This window comes from Mustela nivalis (genome assembly GCF_964662115.1).
Source record: "Mustela nivalis genome assembly, chromosome: X".
In the NCBI taxonomy this organism is placed as follows: domain Eukaryota; kingdom Metazoa; phylum Chordata; class Mammalia; order Carnivora; family Mustelidae; genus Mustela; species Mustela nivalis.
In genome coordinates, this window is record NC_139040.1 from 97599183 (window position 1) to 97614853 (window position 15671).

At 38.9% G+C, this 15671-nt stretch overlaps 1 protein-coding gene across 16 annotated transcripts in view; it reads left to right on the forward strand.

Moving 5' to 3' along the window:
- Positions 1 to 15671, forward strand: part of CASK (calcium/calmodulin dependent serine protein kinase) — a 350110-nt gene that overhangs the window by 245342 nt on the left and 89097 nt on the right. For all 16 annotated transcript variants that reach the window (XM_082717805.1, XM_082717813.1, XM_082717818.1 and 13 more), the window contains exon 9: positions 7645 to 7728. In XM_082717805.1, coding sequence (XP_082573931.1) covers positions 7645 to 7728 — 84 coding nt within the window. The remainder of the gene's footprint in view (positions 1 to 7644; positions 7729 to 15671) is intronic.

Sequence of the window (15671 nt, forward strand, 5' to 3'; positions counted from 1 at the left end):
ATAACTGAAGAACTGAATTTTTAATTATATTAATTTTTTTCAGATTTATTTATTTGAGAGAGCGAGACGGTACACATGCAGGTACGGGGAGGGGCAGAGGGAGAGAATCTCAAGCAGACTCCCCACTAAACACGGAGCCCGTCTCAGGACTCGAACTCATGACCTGAGCTGAAACCAAGAGTCAAACACTTAACCAACTGAGCCACCCAGGCATCCCTTAATTACATTTAATTTTAATGAATTTAAATTTAGATAGTTTTACCTAGTGGCCACTATATTAGAGAAGACTTAGGACTCTTCATTCAAAAACATGCTGTTACTTGGTTCACCCTTTTTTGGAAACAGTAAATAAAGACAATTAGAAATGGATCACAGGGGCGCCTGGGTGGCTCAGTGGGTTAAAGCCTCTGCCTTCGGCTCAGGTCATGATCCCAGGGTCCTGGGATCGAGCCCCACATCGGGCTCTCTGCTCCGCAGGGAGCCTGCTTCCTCCTCTCTCTCTCTCTGCCTGCCTCTCTGCCTACTTGTGATCTCTGTCTGTCAAATAAATAAATAAAATCTTAAAAAAAAAAAAAGAAAAAGAAATGGATCACAGGTTTGGTCTCCTGTAATTTTTTTTTTTATTTTCAGCATAATAGTATTCATTATTTTTGCACCACACCCAGTGCTCCATGCAATCCGTGCCTTCTCTAATACCCACCACCTGGTCCCCCCAACCTCCCCTCCCTCCGCCGCTTCAAACCCCTCAGATTGTTTTTCAGAGTCTATAGTCTCTCATGGTTCACCTCCCCTTCCAATTTCCCCCAACTCCCTTCTCCTCTCCATCTCCCCTTGTCCTCCATGCTATTAATTATGCTCCACAAATAAGTGAAACCATATGATAATTGACTCTCTCTGCTTGACTTATTTCACTTAGCATAATCTCTTCCAGTCCCGTCCATGTTGCTACAAAAGTTGAGTATTCATCCTTTCTGATGGAGGCATAATACTCCATAGTGTATATGGACCACATCTTCCTTACTATATTTTATTTTTACATTTTTCTTACGTGATAGGAACATATTATCATTTAGAAAACAACCAAACTTATTTAATAAGCTGTTTGTTGATACAGGCATACATACTTACAGCACTCCTTAATTACTTTACATCAGAGGTTTATACGTGTTGACTAGCAAAAACGATTATTTTTTTAAAGATTTTATTTATTTATTTGACAGACAGAGATCACAAGCAGGCAGACAGGCAGGCAGAGAGAGGGAGAGGAGGAAGCAGGCTCCCTGCAGAGCAGAGAGCCTGATGCAGGACTCGATCCCGGGACCCTGAGATTATGACCTGAGCCGAAGGCAGCGGCTTAACCCACTGAGCCACCCAGGCGCCCACAAAAACGATTATTAAAACCCATCATGTACCTATACAGCATCTCCTTTAATCTTCATAAAAATCCTGTAAGATTAGTTTTCAAAAAGAAACAGTTAAGAGAATATAAGGTCATACAGCCAGTACCTAAATGACCCAGAATTTGAACAAAAGTCATTCTGACTCCAAACTCACTGTCTTTCTGCTATATTATACAGCTCCTTTTCATTTGGGTTCTTTGGCTTGTATTGAAGACTTTCCTGGTTTTGCTTCCCCCCAAACCCCCCATTCTATCAAAATGCAAAAACAAGTTTTACTCAGAAAGTAAAACAAAGCCCATTTTGATGTTTGTTTTTCCATATATGTTGGTTAAATATCACCAGGCATAACACACCTTAAAATTTTGTTTATAATTTTTTTAATTGAAGTTTAGCTGCCATATGTTATATTAGTTTCAGATGTTCAAAATAGTGGTTCTACAATTGTGTACTTCATGCACTGCTTGCTACAATAATACCTGTCACTGAACAGAGGAATTATAATATTATCGACTATATTCCATATGCTGTACTTTTCATCCCTAAGATGTACTTATTCTATAACTGGAAGTTTGTTCTTCTTAATCTCCTTCACCTGTTCTCGCCTATTCCCCCCACCACCACCATCATCCATTCTGGCAACTACCAGTTCGTTCTCTGTATTTATGAAACTGTTTATGGTTTTGTTTGGTCGTTTGTTTTGTCTTTCATTATTTTTTTAAGTAGACTCCATGTCCAGTGTGGGCTTGAACTCACGACCCTGAGGTTGAGAGACAGGTTCTACCGACTAAGCCAGCCAAGCACCCCTATTTTGTCTTTCTGATTCCACATTTAAGTGAAATCGTAGGGTATTTGCCTTTCTCTGTCTGAATTAATTTAGCATAATATCCTGTAGGTCCATCTGTGTTGTTGCGAATGGCAAGATTTCATTCTTTTTTATGGCTTAGTAATAGTCCATTGTGTGTTATGTACATGTGTGTGTATCACATCTTCCACAAACAGTAACAGCAATCCATTAAAAGATTGCCTTGCTTGTTATAGAATGCTAATTTTATGCTTGTCTCTGCTAGTTAATTATTTGATAAATTCTTACGTCTTCTGTATTGGTGAACCTGTTCTGGCTTAGTGCAGGAAAAGGAGATTAAGTCCCTAAAGACAATAAAATCATTTCCAAGATGTTTAGCATATAGAATCTGGCAGATGTGCAAATTATAGTCATTTTGACATCAAGCATTGTATGTGCACTCAAGAAAAATACAACTTTGCTCTCCAGTAGAACTCTTGTTACATTTAGTCATTAATGTAGAAAATAAATTTTAAAGTGTTTGTATTCATTCCTTAGGAATGCCAATGATAATAAGGTAAAATTTTGACAAGACTGACTACAAAATTCTACATTTAAATTCAAAAATAAATTTCATAAGTACATAATACCAAAATATTGATTTTAGAAGTGGCTCACATGCACACATGAATTTAGGTACAAAATAATAATGTGGGTTGCCTGGGTAGTTCAGTTGGTAAAGTGTCTGCCTTTAGCTCAGGTCATGATCCCAGGGTCCTGGGATCAAATCCCACATCAGGTTCCCTGCTCACTGAGAAGCCTGCTTCTCCCTCTTCTTATTCATTCTCTCTCTCTTTCTCTCTGACAAATAAATAAAATCTTTTAAAAAATAAAAAATAGGGGCACCTGTGTGGCTCAGTGGGTTAAGGCCTCTGCCTTCGGCTCAGGTCATGATCCCAGATCCTGGGATCAAGTCCCACATCAGGCTCTCGGCTCAGCTGGGAGCCTGCTTCCTCCTCTCTCTCTGTCTGCCTCTCTGCCTACTTGTGATCTCTGTGTGTCAAATAAATAAACAAAATCTTAAAAAAATAATAATAATGTGATCTTGAATTTAATTTCCAAATGTTATATAGTATTCAGATTAAGAAAATTAAGAGGCCCACTTCATACTAATTAATCTTGATCAGGTATAATGCATCTCTTTTTTTTTAATTAATTTATTTTTTGTTTTTGCACCACACCCAGTGCTCCATGCAATCCGTGCCCTCTCTAATACCCACCACCTGGTTCCCCCAACCTCCCACCCCCACCCCTTCAAAACCCTCAGATTGTTTTTCAGAGTCCATAGTCTCTCATGGTTCACCTCCCCTTCCAATTTTCCTCAAATCCTTTCTCCTCTCCATCTCCCCTTGTCCTCCATGCTATTTGTTATGCTCCACAAATAAGTGAAACCATATGATAATTGACTCTCTCTGAATGCATCTCCTTTTTTCCCAGATGCATAATAAGATATAATATCCTCCTACCTTGTAAAGAATAAGTAACATAAACATGTAAAGCACTAGAACAATGCCTGGCATGTAATAAGCCCCTCAATACATGCTAACTATTGTGATGATAGTTACATCCATTTGAGCCATGACTTTTGAGATAATTAATGTGTAGTATTATCTCTACTATCTTATATAGTTGTTTTAAAGAATAAATGAGGGGAGGCCCCTGCATGGCTCAGTCACATAAGCATCCGACTCTTGATTTCAGCTCAGGTCATGATCTCAGGGTCTTGAAATCAAATCAAGCCCTGAATCAGGCTCTGTACTCAGCATGCTGAGTCTGCTGGAGATTTTCTCTCTTCCTCTGCCCCTCTTCCTGCTCTTGCACACAGGCTCTCTCTAAAATAAATAAATATTTCTAATTAAAAAAGAAAAAAAGAATATGTGGTGCCTGGGTGGCTCAGTCATTAAGCATCTGCCTTCGGCCCAGGTAATGATCCCCAGGTCCTGGGATCGAACCCCACATCGGGCTCCCTGCTTTTTCCTCTCCCCTCCCTCTACTGTGTTCCCTCTCTTGCTGTGTCTCTGTCAGATAAATAAATAAAATATTTTTTTAAAAAAAAGAATAAATGGGATAATGCCAGTGAAAGCCCCAAATTCAGTGGCTGGAACAGAGTTAAATACTAACTTAATACCTTCTAAATGTTTATGACCCTCCAAAACTTCATTTCCAGCCCACATTTCTCTCCTGCACTCCAGGCTCGTATGTCCAAGTACCTACTTGAATCTCCATTTGAACTTTACATATTTCAAGCATAATACAGTCAAAACTGTAGTCCTGCTCTCTTCCCCATCTCCATTGGTGTCAGACTCCTAGTTGCTCACACTGAAAAACTTGGTGTAGTCTTTGACTCCTCTCTCTCACACCCCACAACCAATCTGTCAGAAAATCCTGTTCTTTCCACCTACAAAATATATTCAGAATTAAGAACTTCTGTTCTTGGAAAGACACTGTAAAGAAATGAAAAGATAAGCTATGAAATGGGAGTAAATATTTGCAAATTAGCTATCTGATAAAGGAGTTACATATTTAGGTTATGTAAAGAATCCCTTCTTTTGAACTGTCATTGACACACAATATTATATCCATTTCATGTGTACAACATAGTAATTGAAAGTTTATATATAATGAAATAATCACCATGCTAAAACCTAGCTACTATCTGTCACCTTACAGATTTGTAACAATATTATTAACTGTATTTCCTTTGCTGTACATTACATCTCTATGTCTTACTTATTTTATAACTGAGAGTTTGTACCTTTTAATCCCTTTTCCTATTTGGGAAGAATTCTTATAAGTCAGTAATAAGAAAACACCCACCCCAGTTCAGAACAGGGAAATAATTTGGAACAGACACTTCTTCAACAAGTAAGATATATGGATGGCAAATAAGCATAAGCAAAGTTGCTCGATATCATGAGTCATCAGGGAAATACAAAGTGATGCCACAATGAGATCTCTATATGCACATGTATCAGAATGAGTAAAATCAAAAAACTAACCATACCAAGTGCTGGTGAGAATATAGAACAACCGGAAGTGATACATTGCTATGGAAATGTAAAATGGTACAACCACTTTGGAAAACAGGTTGGCAGTTTCTTAAAAGTTAAACATACTCCTGTAATACAACCCAGCCATTCTACTCCTAAGTACTTACCTAAGAGAAATGAAATACATGTCCATAAAAGACTTTTACATTAATATTCATAGCAGCTTTCTATGTAATAGCCAAAATTTGGAAACAACCCACAGTCGATAAGCAGATGAACGAATAAACAAATTATGGCATATCCTTGCAGTGGTATGCCACTCGGCAATAAAAAAGGACTGAACTATTGATACTCGCAACTTCATGGATGAAGTTCAGAACCTTTATGTGGACTGACACAAGTTGGAAAATGAGTACATACTGTCTGGTTCCATTTCTGTAAAATTCTAGAAAATGCAAACCAATCCGCAGTGATAGAAACAGTGGCTGCCTGGGGACTGGAAGGGAAAGGACGAAGGGACATAGGGAAACTTTCGAGAGTGGTGGGTATATTCATCTTGATTGCAGTGATGCTGTTAAGCTTATAAATCAAAACTGATCAAATTATACATTTTAAGCATGCAGTTTGTTATATGCTAATTACACTTCAGTAAAACATTCTGTGGAAAACAAAATATATTCAGAATCTATCTCCTTTTCACTTTTTAAAATTTTTCCACCTGGTTTCATCTATCATCATCTCCCCTCACAGATTACTGCAATAATCTTCTAACTGGTATCCTTGCCCCCCCCCTTTTATTTTCTTAAACCCATGCCCCCTTCTAATCTGTTTTCAAAACAATAACCAATTGTTTCTTTAAAATTGTCAGATCATGTCACTTCAGCTCAAAACCCTCCAGTGGCTCCCTCTTCCATGCAGAGTAAAAGGCTGTTTATGGCCTACCCCCAGCCTGTCATCTCTCTGATCTGATCTATTTACTCTACACATCTGGGTCTCCCTACTAGTTCTTGGAAATTCTAGGTGCACTCCCTCCTTTGGGCCTTTGGATTGGTGGTTCTCCCTGCCTAGACCACTTCCTCACCACTTTTGGGTGTCCTCACAGTAATTGGGCCTACTCTGACCACCCTCTTTTAAACTTCAGTATACCCAACCCCCCTCACTCTGCTTTCCTTTTTGCTTTATTCCATACTGTTTTTATCATACTCCATAATTTACCTTTTTGTATTTCCTTCTCTTATTTGAATATGAGCTATACGAGGGCCTGAATCTTTATTGGTTTTGTTTATTCCTGTATGCCAAATGCATAGAATGATGCCTAGCATATAATAGTCTCTCAAGAAATATTTCTGAAATGAATTCTTACCTAAATCTTTGATGCACTGACAAATTAGAGTTGAACTGAAGGAGATGTTAAGAAGGATGACAAGAGGTTTAAAATATACAGGAGGAATAGTTGAGGCAACTGGAGACATCCCAGAGAATAGATTTAGGAGAAGCGTGATCCCCCTCTTAGCTACTGAAGTGTTATTGTATGGAAGAGGTAGGATGTTTGCTCCGTGATGTTACAGAGGACAGAGCTAATCCAAACAAGCCAGGTGTGGGCCCAGGCTAAGTAAGAACATTTTTACTTTCTTAAAATTATAGTAAGTTACCATAAAATAATGATCACCTACTGGACAAGGTCAAACAGAATAATCCTCCCATCAGGGATTGAAGAGGATCCCACATGGGGAAATGGTTGAATTAGATGGCCTTGAAAATTTGTTCTAGTTCAAAGATACTGGGATTTTTCTTCCCTTTTTTTTTAAGATTTTTATTTATTTATTTGACAGAGATCACAAGTAGGCAGAGAGGCAGGCAGAGAGGGAGGAAGGGAAGCAGGCTCCCTGCTGAGCAGAGAGCCCGATGCGGGACTTGATCCCAGGATCCTGGGATCATGACCTGAGCCGAAGGCAGAGGCTTTAACCCTCTGAGCCACCCAGGTGCCCCTGGGATTTTTCTTTTTTTAAATCCAGTTATTCCAGATGACTCCAAATGCTCAGTCATTTGTGGAATTAGTTTTTCACATGCTCATATTACCTAACAAGATCATATCAAAGGTAGCTTCATACTTTTCAGAATTATGGTTGGTTTTCTTAGCCATATAGCCATACCTGAAAATTATATAACTCATTATTTTAGCCTTTTCTTATGTTGAAAAAAAATTTTTAAAAAGATTATTTTACTATCACTTTTTACCTTCGTAGCTTTCATTTGATAATGTTTACCAGTGTCATGGAATAAAATCTCCAGTATTCTAGAATTCAGTCTAAGTTTCATATTTAAGAAATTTGGGCTTTATTGTTTGTTTTTTATTAAGTTTCTTCACTTTTTTAAATGGCTCCATATGTTCATTATCTTTCTTCTTTTATAGGAACGGGATCGTTATGCCTACAAGATTCATCTTCCAGAAACAGTAGAGCAACTGAGGAAATTCAATGCAAGGAGGAAACTAAAGGTAATTAAAGAAATCAACAAAAACCTTTCTTACAGCTAAATTCTCACTTCTGAAACTTACTTCAATAAGATTTTGGGTTTTAAATCATTTAAGGTAATATCTAAGTGTGAATCTAAACAAAATGTTATAATAAATGGAAAATTAATCACATTTTGATTTGTATTATCCTGAAAATTCATAGCAGAGATATAATTTTTTAAATTTTTTAAAATTTTTTATTTACTTACTGATCTGAGAGAGAGAGAGAGAGCAAGAAAGAGCTCAAGTGTCGAGGGTCAGTGGGAGGCGGGTAGGGAGAAGCAAGCTTCCTGCTGAGCAGGGATCCCAGTATGGGACTCGATCTCAGGACCCCAGGATCATGACCCAAGTCAAAGGCAGATGCTTAACAGACTGAGCCACCCAGGCATCCCCATTTTCTCAAATATTTTGACAAAATGTGAGTTCAGATCAATGAAAACGGTACTGGGTTAGAATTGGATAACCATCACAAAGCAGACCACTACCTTGGTCTACTAGAAAATATTTCCAAATTACTTTACTCACCTTTTCTTTATTCTTCCTAGGTACCTTTCTCTTTTTACCACTCTATCTATGTCACCAAATATATATATATAAGTATCCCATGTGGGAAACCCATTTGATTTTTAAACGTTTTGTAAAAGACCAAACAAAAATAATGGAGTCTTTTAGCGCTATTCAAAAATTTTTTTTATCTATTTATCTATCTATCTATCTATCTATCTATGTATTTATTTATTTATTTGAGAGAAGGGGGGAGCAGGGGTAAAGGGAGAGGGAATCTCAAGCAGACTCTATGCTGAGCTCAGAGCCCAACACAGGGCTCAATCCCACAACCCTGAGATCATGACCTGAGCCAAAACCATGAGTTGGACGCTTAATCAACTGAACAACCCAGGCTCCCCAGCACTATTCAAAAATATTATGTGACAACATCATCCTCCTTCTCAGCTCTCTCCAACAGAGGAAACTCTATTATATTGTGGTCTTGAATTTAACTTACATTTGACTTATTTTTTATTACTCTAAAAACATAATTTTTAACTCCTCTAAGTGGTTGATTGGTTAGTAGTCTTCCTGAGCCAGTGACTCCTGCCAATTATAAAACTTTGTGTTTTCGGATAGGTCATAAATTGCAATAACATTCACTATTCAACCCCTGAAATATATGAATAATTGTATACAACTCTAGATTCAGAAGAACATTTATATGAATTTGGGGTAACCTAGGCCACAATATTATTCTATAGATCTGAACTGTCCATTGTGGTAGCTGGGGGCCACATGTAGCTATTTAAATTTAAATCAATGAAAATTAAAACTGAAAGATCAGTTCCCTGGTCACACTAGCACATTTCAAGTGCTCAGTAATCAAATGTGGGTGCCAAATCAGACCACACAGATATAGGACATCTCCATCATTGTAAAAAGTCCTTTTGGACTGTGCTATTCTACAGCAAGGGAAATTGCAACATGTCATTGTTGGTGATAATGATTCTCAGTTAAGCCTCTGCCCTAATTGTTTTTGCAGTCAGGGATTCAAACTGGCTCTTCTCTATTTGCTTTAAAAGTCCTTGGCAAAAATGATTATTAATGACATGCCAATATCAAGATGGTGCCCAAAGAAGTTTCCCTGTCTTTGTTTTGTTTTCTTTTGTTTTAAAGATTTTATTTATTTATTTGACAGAGAGATAGAGAGCATAAGTAGGCAGAGCCTCAGGCAGAGGGAGAAGGAGAAGCAGGCTCCCTGCTGAGCAAGGAGCCTGATGCAGGGACTCGATCCCAGGACTCTGAGATCATGACCTGAGCCAAAGGCAGATGCTTAAGAGGCTGAGCCACCCAGGCAAACCCCGCATCTTTGATATACACCTAAACCAATGTAGCCTACAAGAGAGAAAAATAATCTTATACAAAGTGAAATTTGGCCAGCTACTTTTGATGTTCATTTCCTCCCCTAAGAAACCATTAATTATCTTTTTTTTCCCCTCAACTCTTCCCTAGTCTTTTTAACTCTAGAACTGCTTTGGCCCTTATGACATTGCCTTGTCTGGGGCTTTTAGTACAGGCCTTTTACCATGGGGCTCAGGTTTGCTCTATCACAAGAAACCAATGCCATAGTTCTCCCAGTGCCACAGAATCAGACTCAGGCCTAAAATAGCCAGAGTAGTGACTAAGATTCATTTGGACAGGACAAAGCTGTTCCAGCAGAGAGGGGTCATATGAACTTACCACATCCCTTTGCAGAGCTATTTAAGGTTTCAAGACCCACCAAACAACCTAGAATTAGGAACATCAGCAGGGTTGTCACTGACATTTTTTGGCTTCTGGTAAGGCTTTATTTCTTTGTGTGATTCAGCCATCCTGGCTAAAGTATGTTATGCCTACCCTCCTCAAGGAACTCATTATCTTCATTCTGCCTCTTCTGTGAGCTTCTAGAAGACTGCAACTTTGCTATCTCTCAGAACCCACCACACAGCTTTGTTTCAAGTGAACAGCTAGGTAACCATCCTTCTACCCAGGCACTGTTAACCTCCTCAAATGTTGGACAATAACCTAATTTTTTGGACTCCCTTTGAAATGATTAAAAGGGAAGTTCACAGAAAGCACTAGAAGATTGCTTTTGTTACTTAGAGGAAGTAAATTGTTATTGTCTGTGGCAAGAAGAAACAGAAGGAATACAGCATTATGGGAAGGAGTGGGCCCTAGAGCTACATTGCCCTAGAGTAATCATGGCTCTGACACCTACTAGATGTGTGATCTTGAGCAAGTTGTTTGAATGTGCTGTGCCTCAGAGCAACTGGGTGGCTCAGTCATTTGAGCATCTAACTCTTGATTTTGACTCAGGTCATGAACTTGTGGTTGTGAGATCAAGTCCTGCACTGGGCTCCATACTCAGTGTGAGTCTCCTTGTCCCCCTCCCTCTGCTCTTCCCCCTTGCTCCTGTGCATGCATGGACTCTCTCTCTCAAATAAATGAATAAAATCTTTTAAATAAATAAATTCTCTGTGCCTCAGTTCCCTTATCTACAAGATGGGGATAATGATAATAGCTAACTCATAGGACTGTAAGAATTCAATGAATTAATATCTTGCAGCAGTTAAAATAGTATGTGGCATTCGTAAGTGTTCTATGCATATTGTTATTAACCTTATCATTGTTGTTACTGTTTTATTATGATTCTTTTTTTAAGATTTATTTACTTATTTGAGAGAATGAGAGTGCATGTAGGGGAAGGAATAGAGGGAGAGGGAGAGAGATAATCTCAAGCAGACTCCACTTCCAGTGTGGAACCTCAGTGTGGTACTCTGTTTATGAATAACTGTAATTCCAGAATGGACACTCCATACCATTTTAGCTTTTCTCTAGTCATTAACAGTAACATTTTGAAGGGTTTTTTTAAGATTTTATTTATATATTTGACAGAGAGATCACAAGTAGGCAGAGAGGCAGGCAGGGTGTGGGGGAAGCAAGCTCCCTGCTGAGCAGAGAGCCTGATGCAGGGCTTGATCCCAGGACCCTGGGATCACGACCTGAAGGCAGAGGCTTAACCGACTGAGCCACCCAGGTGCCCCCATTTTGAAATTTTTTAAAGCTTTTTAAGATGTATAGATGGGGCGCCTGGCTGGCTCAGTCAGTGGAGCATGCAACTCCTAAATTCAAGGTTGGGGTCGTGAGCTTAAGCTCCACATTTGGTGTAGAGTTTATAATCAATCAATCAATCAATAAGTACATACATATGTGCATATATACATAAATACATACATACAAATAATGTATAGATCACCAAAAACCTCACTGGATAATCTCTGTTTATGTATTTCTTCCAAAGTAATTATGTAATTATGCTTAGACCATTTGGATCTCTTGTATTATCATTTTCCCTCATGTATATAGAGAGGATCTTATACTTGTAGTATACTGTAATATTTACTTCCCTTCCAAAACAGTATGGAGGTCCCTCAAAAAGTTGAAAATGGAGCTACCCTATGACCCAGCAATCGCACTACTGGGTATTTACCCCAAATATACAAATGTAGTGATCTGAAGAGGCACGTGCACCCGAATGTTTATAGCAGCAATGTCCACAATAGCCAAACTATGGAAAGAACCTAGATGTCCATCAACAGATGAATGGATAAAGAAGATGTGGTATACACACACACACACACACACACACACACACACACACACAATGGAATACTATGCAGCCATCAAAAACCCAAAATCTTGCTATCTGCAATGACATGGATGGAACTAAAGAGTATTATGCTGAGCGAAATAAGTCAATTGGAGAAAGACAACTATCATACGACCTCTCTAATATGAGGAATTTGAGAGGCAGGGCAGGGTATCATGGTGGGTAGGGAGGGAAAAAAATGAAACAAGATGAGATCGGGAGGGAGACAAACATAAGAGACTTAATCTCACAAAACAAACTGAGGGTTGCGGGCGGGGGGGGGGAGGTGGGGAAATAGGGATAGGGTGGCTGGGTTATGGACATTGGGGAGGGTATGTGCTATGGTGAGTGCTGTGAAATGTGTAAGCCTGATGATTCGCTGACCTGTATCCCTGGGGAAAATAATACACTATATGTTAATATTTTAAAAAAGAAACATTTACTTCCCTTCAATGACGCACATCAGGTGTCATTTCCATCATGAGATAGACGTTCTTTAAAGCAGTGGATCTCCAAGTGTGGTCCCCAGATCAGCAGCATTGGCATCACCTTGGAACCTCTTAAAAAATACATATTCTCAGGCTCTAGTACAATCAGGAAAGAAAACAAAAGATAACCGTATTGGAAAGAAAGTAAAACTGTCATTGGTTACAGATAACATGATCCAATATGTGGAAAATTGTAAGATATCCACAAAAAACTCATAGAAATAACAAACAGGGGTACCTGGGTGGCTTAGTTAAGTGTCCAGCTCTTGGTTTTGGCTCAGGTCATGATACTGGGGTCCTGGGATCAAGCCCCACATCAGGCTGTGCGCTCAGCATGGAGTCTGTTAGAGAATAGCTCCCTCGCCCTCTGTTCCTCCCCCTGCTTGTGTTCTTTCTCTCTCTCTCTCTCTAAAACAAATAAAATCTTTTTTAAAAAGGGTGGGGGATAACAAAGAAGTCCAGCAAGGTCACAGGATACAAGATCAGTATACAGAATTGAATTGTATTTCTATATATGAGCAATGAATAATCTTAAAATTAAGAAACAATTCCATTCATGGTAGCATCAAAAAGAATTAAATGCTTAAGTATAAATTTGACAAAAGAAGTACAAGACCTGTAAACTTACATTGCTGAGAGAAATTAAAGAAAAGCTAAATTAATGGAGAGATATTTAATGTTCATAGACTGGAAGTTTCAGTATTATTAAGATGACAGTGTTTCCGAAGTTGATCTGTAGATTAAACACAAGCTCTTAAGCAGAAATTGACAGATGGGTCCTAAAAATTCATATGGAGATGCAAAGGACCTAGAAGAGCCAAAATAATCTTGAAAAAAAGGACCATGTTGGAGGACTCATACTAACTCAACTATAAGGCTACAGGTATCAGGATTCTGGTACTAGTATGGGATAGGGGTAGACATGTAGATCAATGGACACAGCTGAGAGTTGAGGAATAAACTCTTATATTTATGGTTAGTTGATTTCAATAAACGTGCCAAGGCAATTCAGTGGGGGAATGAGTAGTCTTCTCAGCAAATGGTGCTGGGACAATTGGATATCCCATGTGCAAAAAGAGACATAAAAGGCCACATATTGGAGGGCCCCTGGGTGGCTCAGTGGGTTAAGCCTCTGCCTTCAGCTCAGGTCATGATCTCAGAGTCCTGGGATCGAGCCCCACATCAGGCTCTCTGCTCAGCAGGGAGCCTGCTTACCCCCCTTCTCTCTGCCTGCCTCTCTGCCTACTTGTGATCTCTCTCTCTCTGTCAAATAAATAAAAATTTTTTTTAAAAAAGGCCACATATTGGATTCCATTTATTTGAATAGAGGTATTAATATCTGTAAATCCATAGAGACTGAAAGTATACTGGTGATTGCCAGGTGCTGGGTAGTGACTGCTTAATGCTTATGAGGATTTGGGGGTGGGGGGAGGTGATGTTCTGGAACTAGGCAGAAACTGTGGCTGTACAACATCGTGAATGTACTGAAAGCTAATGAATTGCACTTTATTTTTTTTAAGATTTTATTTAATTATTTGACAAAGAGAGAGAGCACAAGTAGGCAGAGAGGTAGGCAGAGGTTAGGGGAAGCAGGGTCCCTGCTGAGCAGAGAGCCTGACGCGGGGCTCGATCCCAGGACCCTGAGATCATGACCTGAGCCGAAGGCAGAGGCTTAACTCACTGAGCCACCCAGGCACCCCTGAGTTGCACTTTAAAATGTTTAGTTTTATGTAAATTTCCCATAGCCCACTTTTTTTTTAACCATATGACAAAATACTTTTCTTACATACTGGTTGCCTTTTCAGTACACTTAAGGGATATGACCCATTCCCATAGTAACCATGGCTCACTGCACCACCCAGCTCACCCAAGGGACCAGCCCTCCCTCAGTCTTAGTTATGCTAGAGGTTGGAGGGGCATGTGTTTATTAAAAAAGTCTCATGGTTGATCATGGTATGGCCACCTTATTGAGAGAGTCATTACTCTTAAGCACAAACGGTAATGGTTCCACAAAATTCCATCATATTGTATATATCATAACTTAATTAACCAGCTATTAGACACAGGGATCACTTCCCATTTTCCACAGCCATATACTATTGTATTGTCTATTTTCATTAATAAAACTATGTATACCTATGATTAATTTCCTAGGGTAACTTTTGTGCTAGTGGAATTGTTGGCATCAAAGTATATGCATGTATTGAAGACTTTTGGTCCCTATAAATAACCTGCCCTCCAAAAGACTTATACCTGTTTGAGTAAATTTGTATGTATTTTTGGTGAGTTTTACTTTTGAGGTTGAACCTTTTTCTCATTCTGAAAATTTTGTGGAACTTTTGTATGCCAGAATATAAAACATCACTCATTTTACTTTGAAAGTTCAAGATTATGGCTCATTATTCATTACAGTAATATCTATACTCAACAATCAGAAAGTATTTCTTTCCATATTTTTTTTAAGATTTTATTTATTTACTTGACAGAGAGAGATCACAAGTAGGCAGAGAGGCAGGCAGAGAGAGAGGAGGAAGCAGGACCCCTGCCGAACAGAGAGCCTGATGCAGGACTCGATCCCAGGACCCTGAGATCATGACCTGAGCCGAAGGCAGTGGCTTAACCCACTGAGCCACCCAAGGACCCTCTTTCCATATTTGTTCATTCGTTTTGGCATGTAACCTCTCAGTAGGCCAAAGGAGATGATAAATCTCTAATGGGAGAATTATTTGAACAATTAACATTAACATCATTTTCAGACTATCTTTCACATATAGATTTTTAAAAAGTTAATGGAAACCTGCATGTGATTCAAATTATCACACACTTCTTTTTCTTCTCCTCTCTTTCATTATTTGGTTCTACATCTTTGAGTGACAGCAGAAAATTTGCATTTCTCATTTTGATTACCAGATTTCAGATGTTGGGGTTTTTCCCCCTCTTTTTGTTTTACACTAAGCTCTAGACTTTTAATACTTTCCTTTAAAAAAAAATCCTACAAACAATACTTCCTTTAATAAATACTGTAGGCCTCAGTATAAGACTAGATATAAGACTCCTATTTTCTCAAGTTGAATATTAACATAAGATGCACAAGACAGACTGTGATCCAGGCTGTCTAGAAAATTTGTGCTCGGGGGTTTCTCTTAAGGAGATACACCTCTGCTGTCACCCTGGGTGCCGTCTACTTGTAGTTACCAAGCCAGGAGTCAGGTTTGGGGGTGGGGGGCAGTGCTAGGGGAATGTCTGTCAGCATCTGAGCT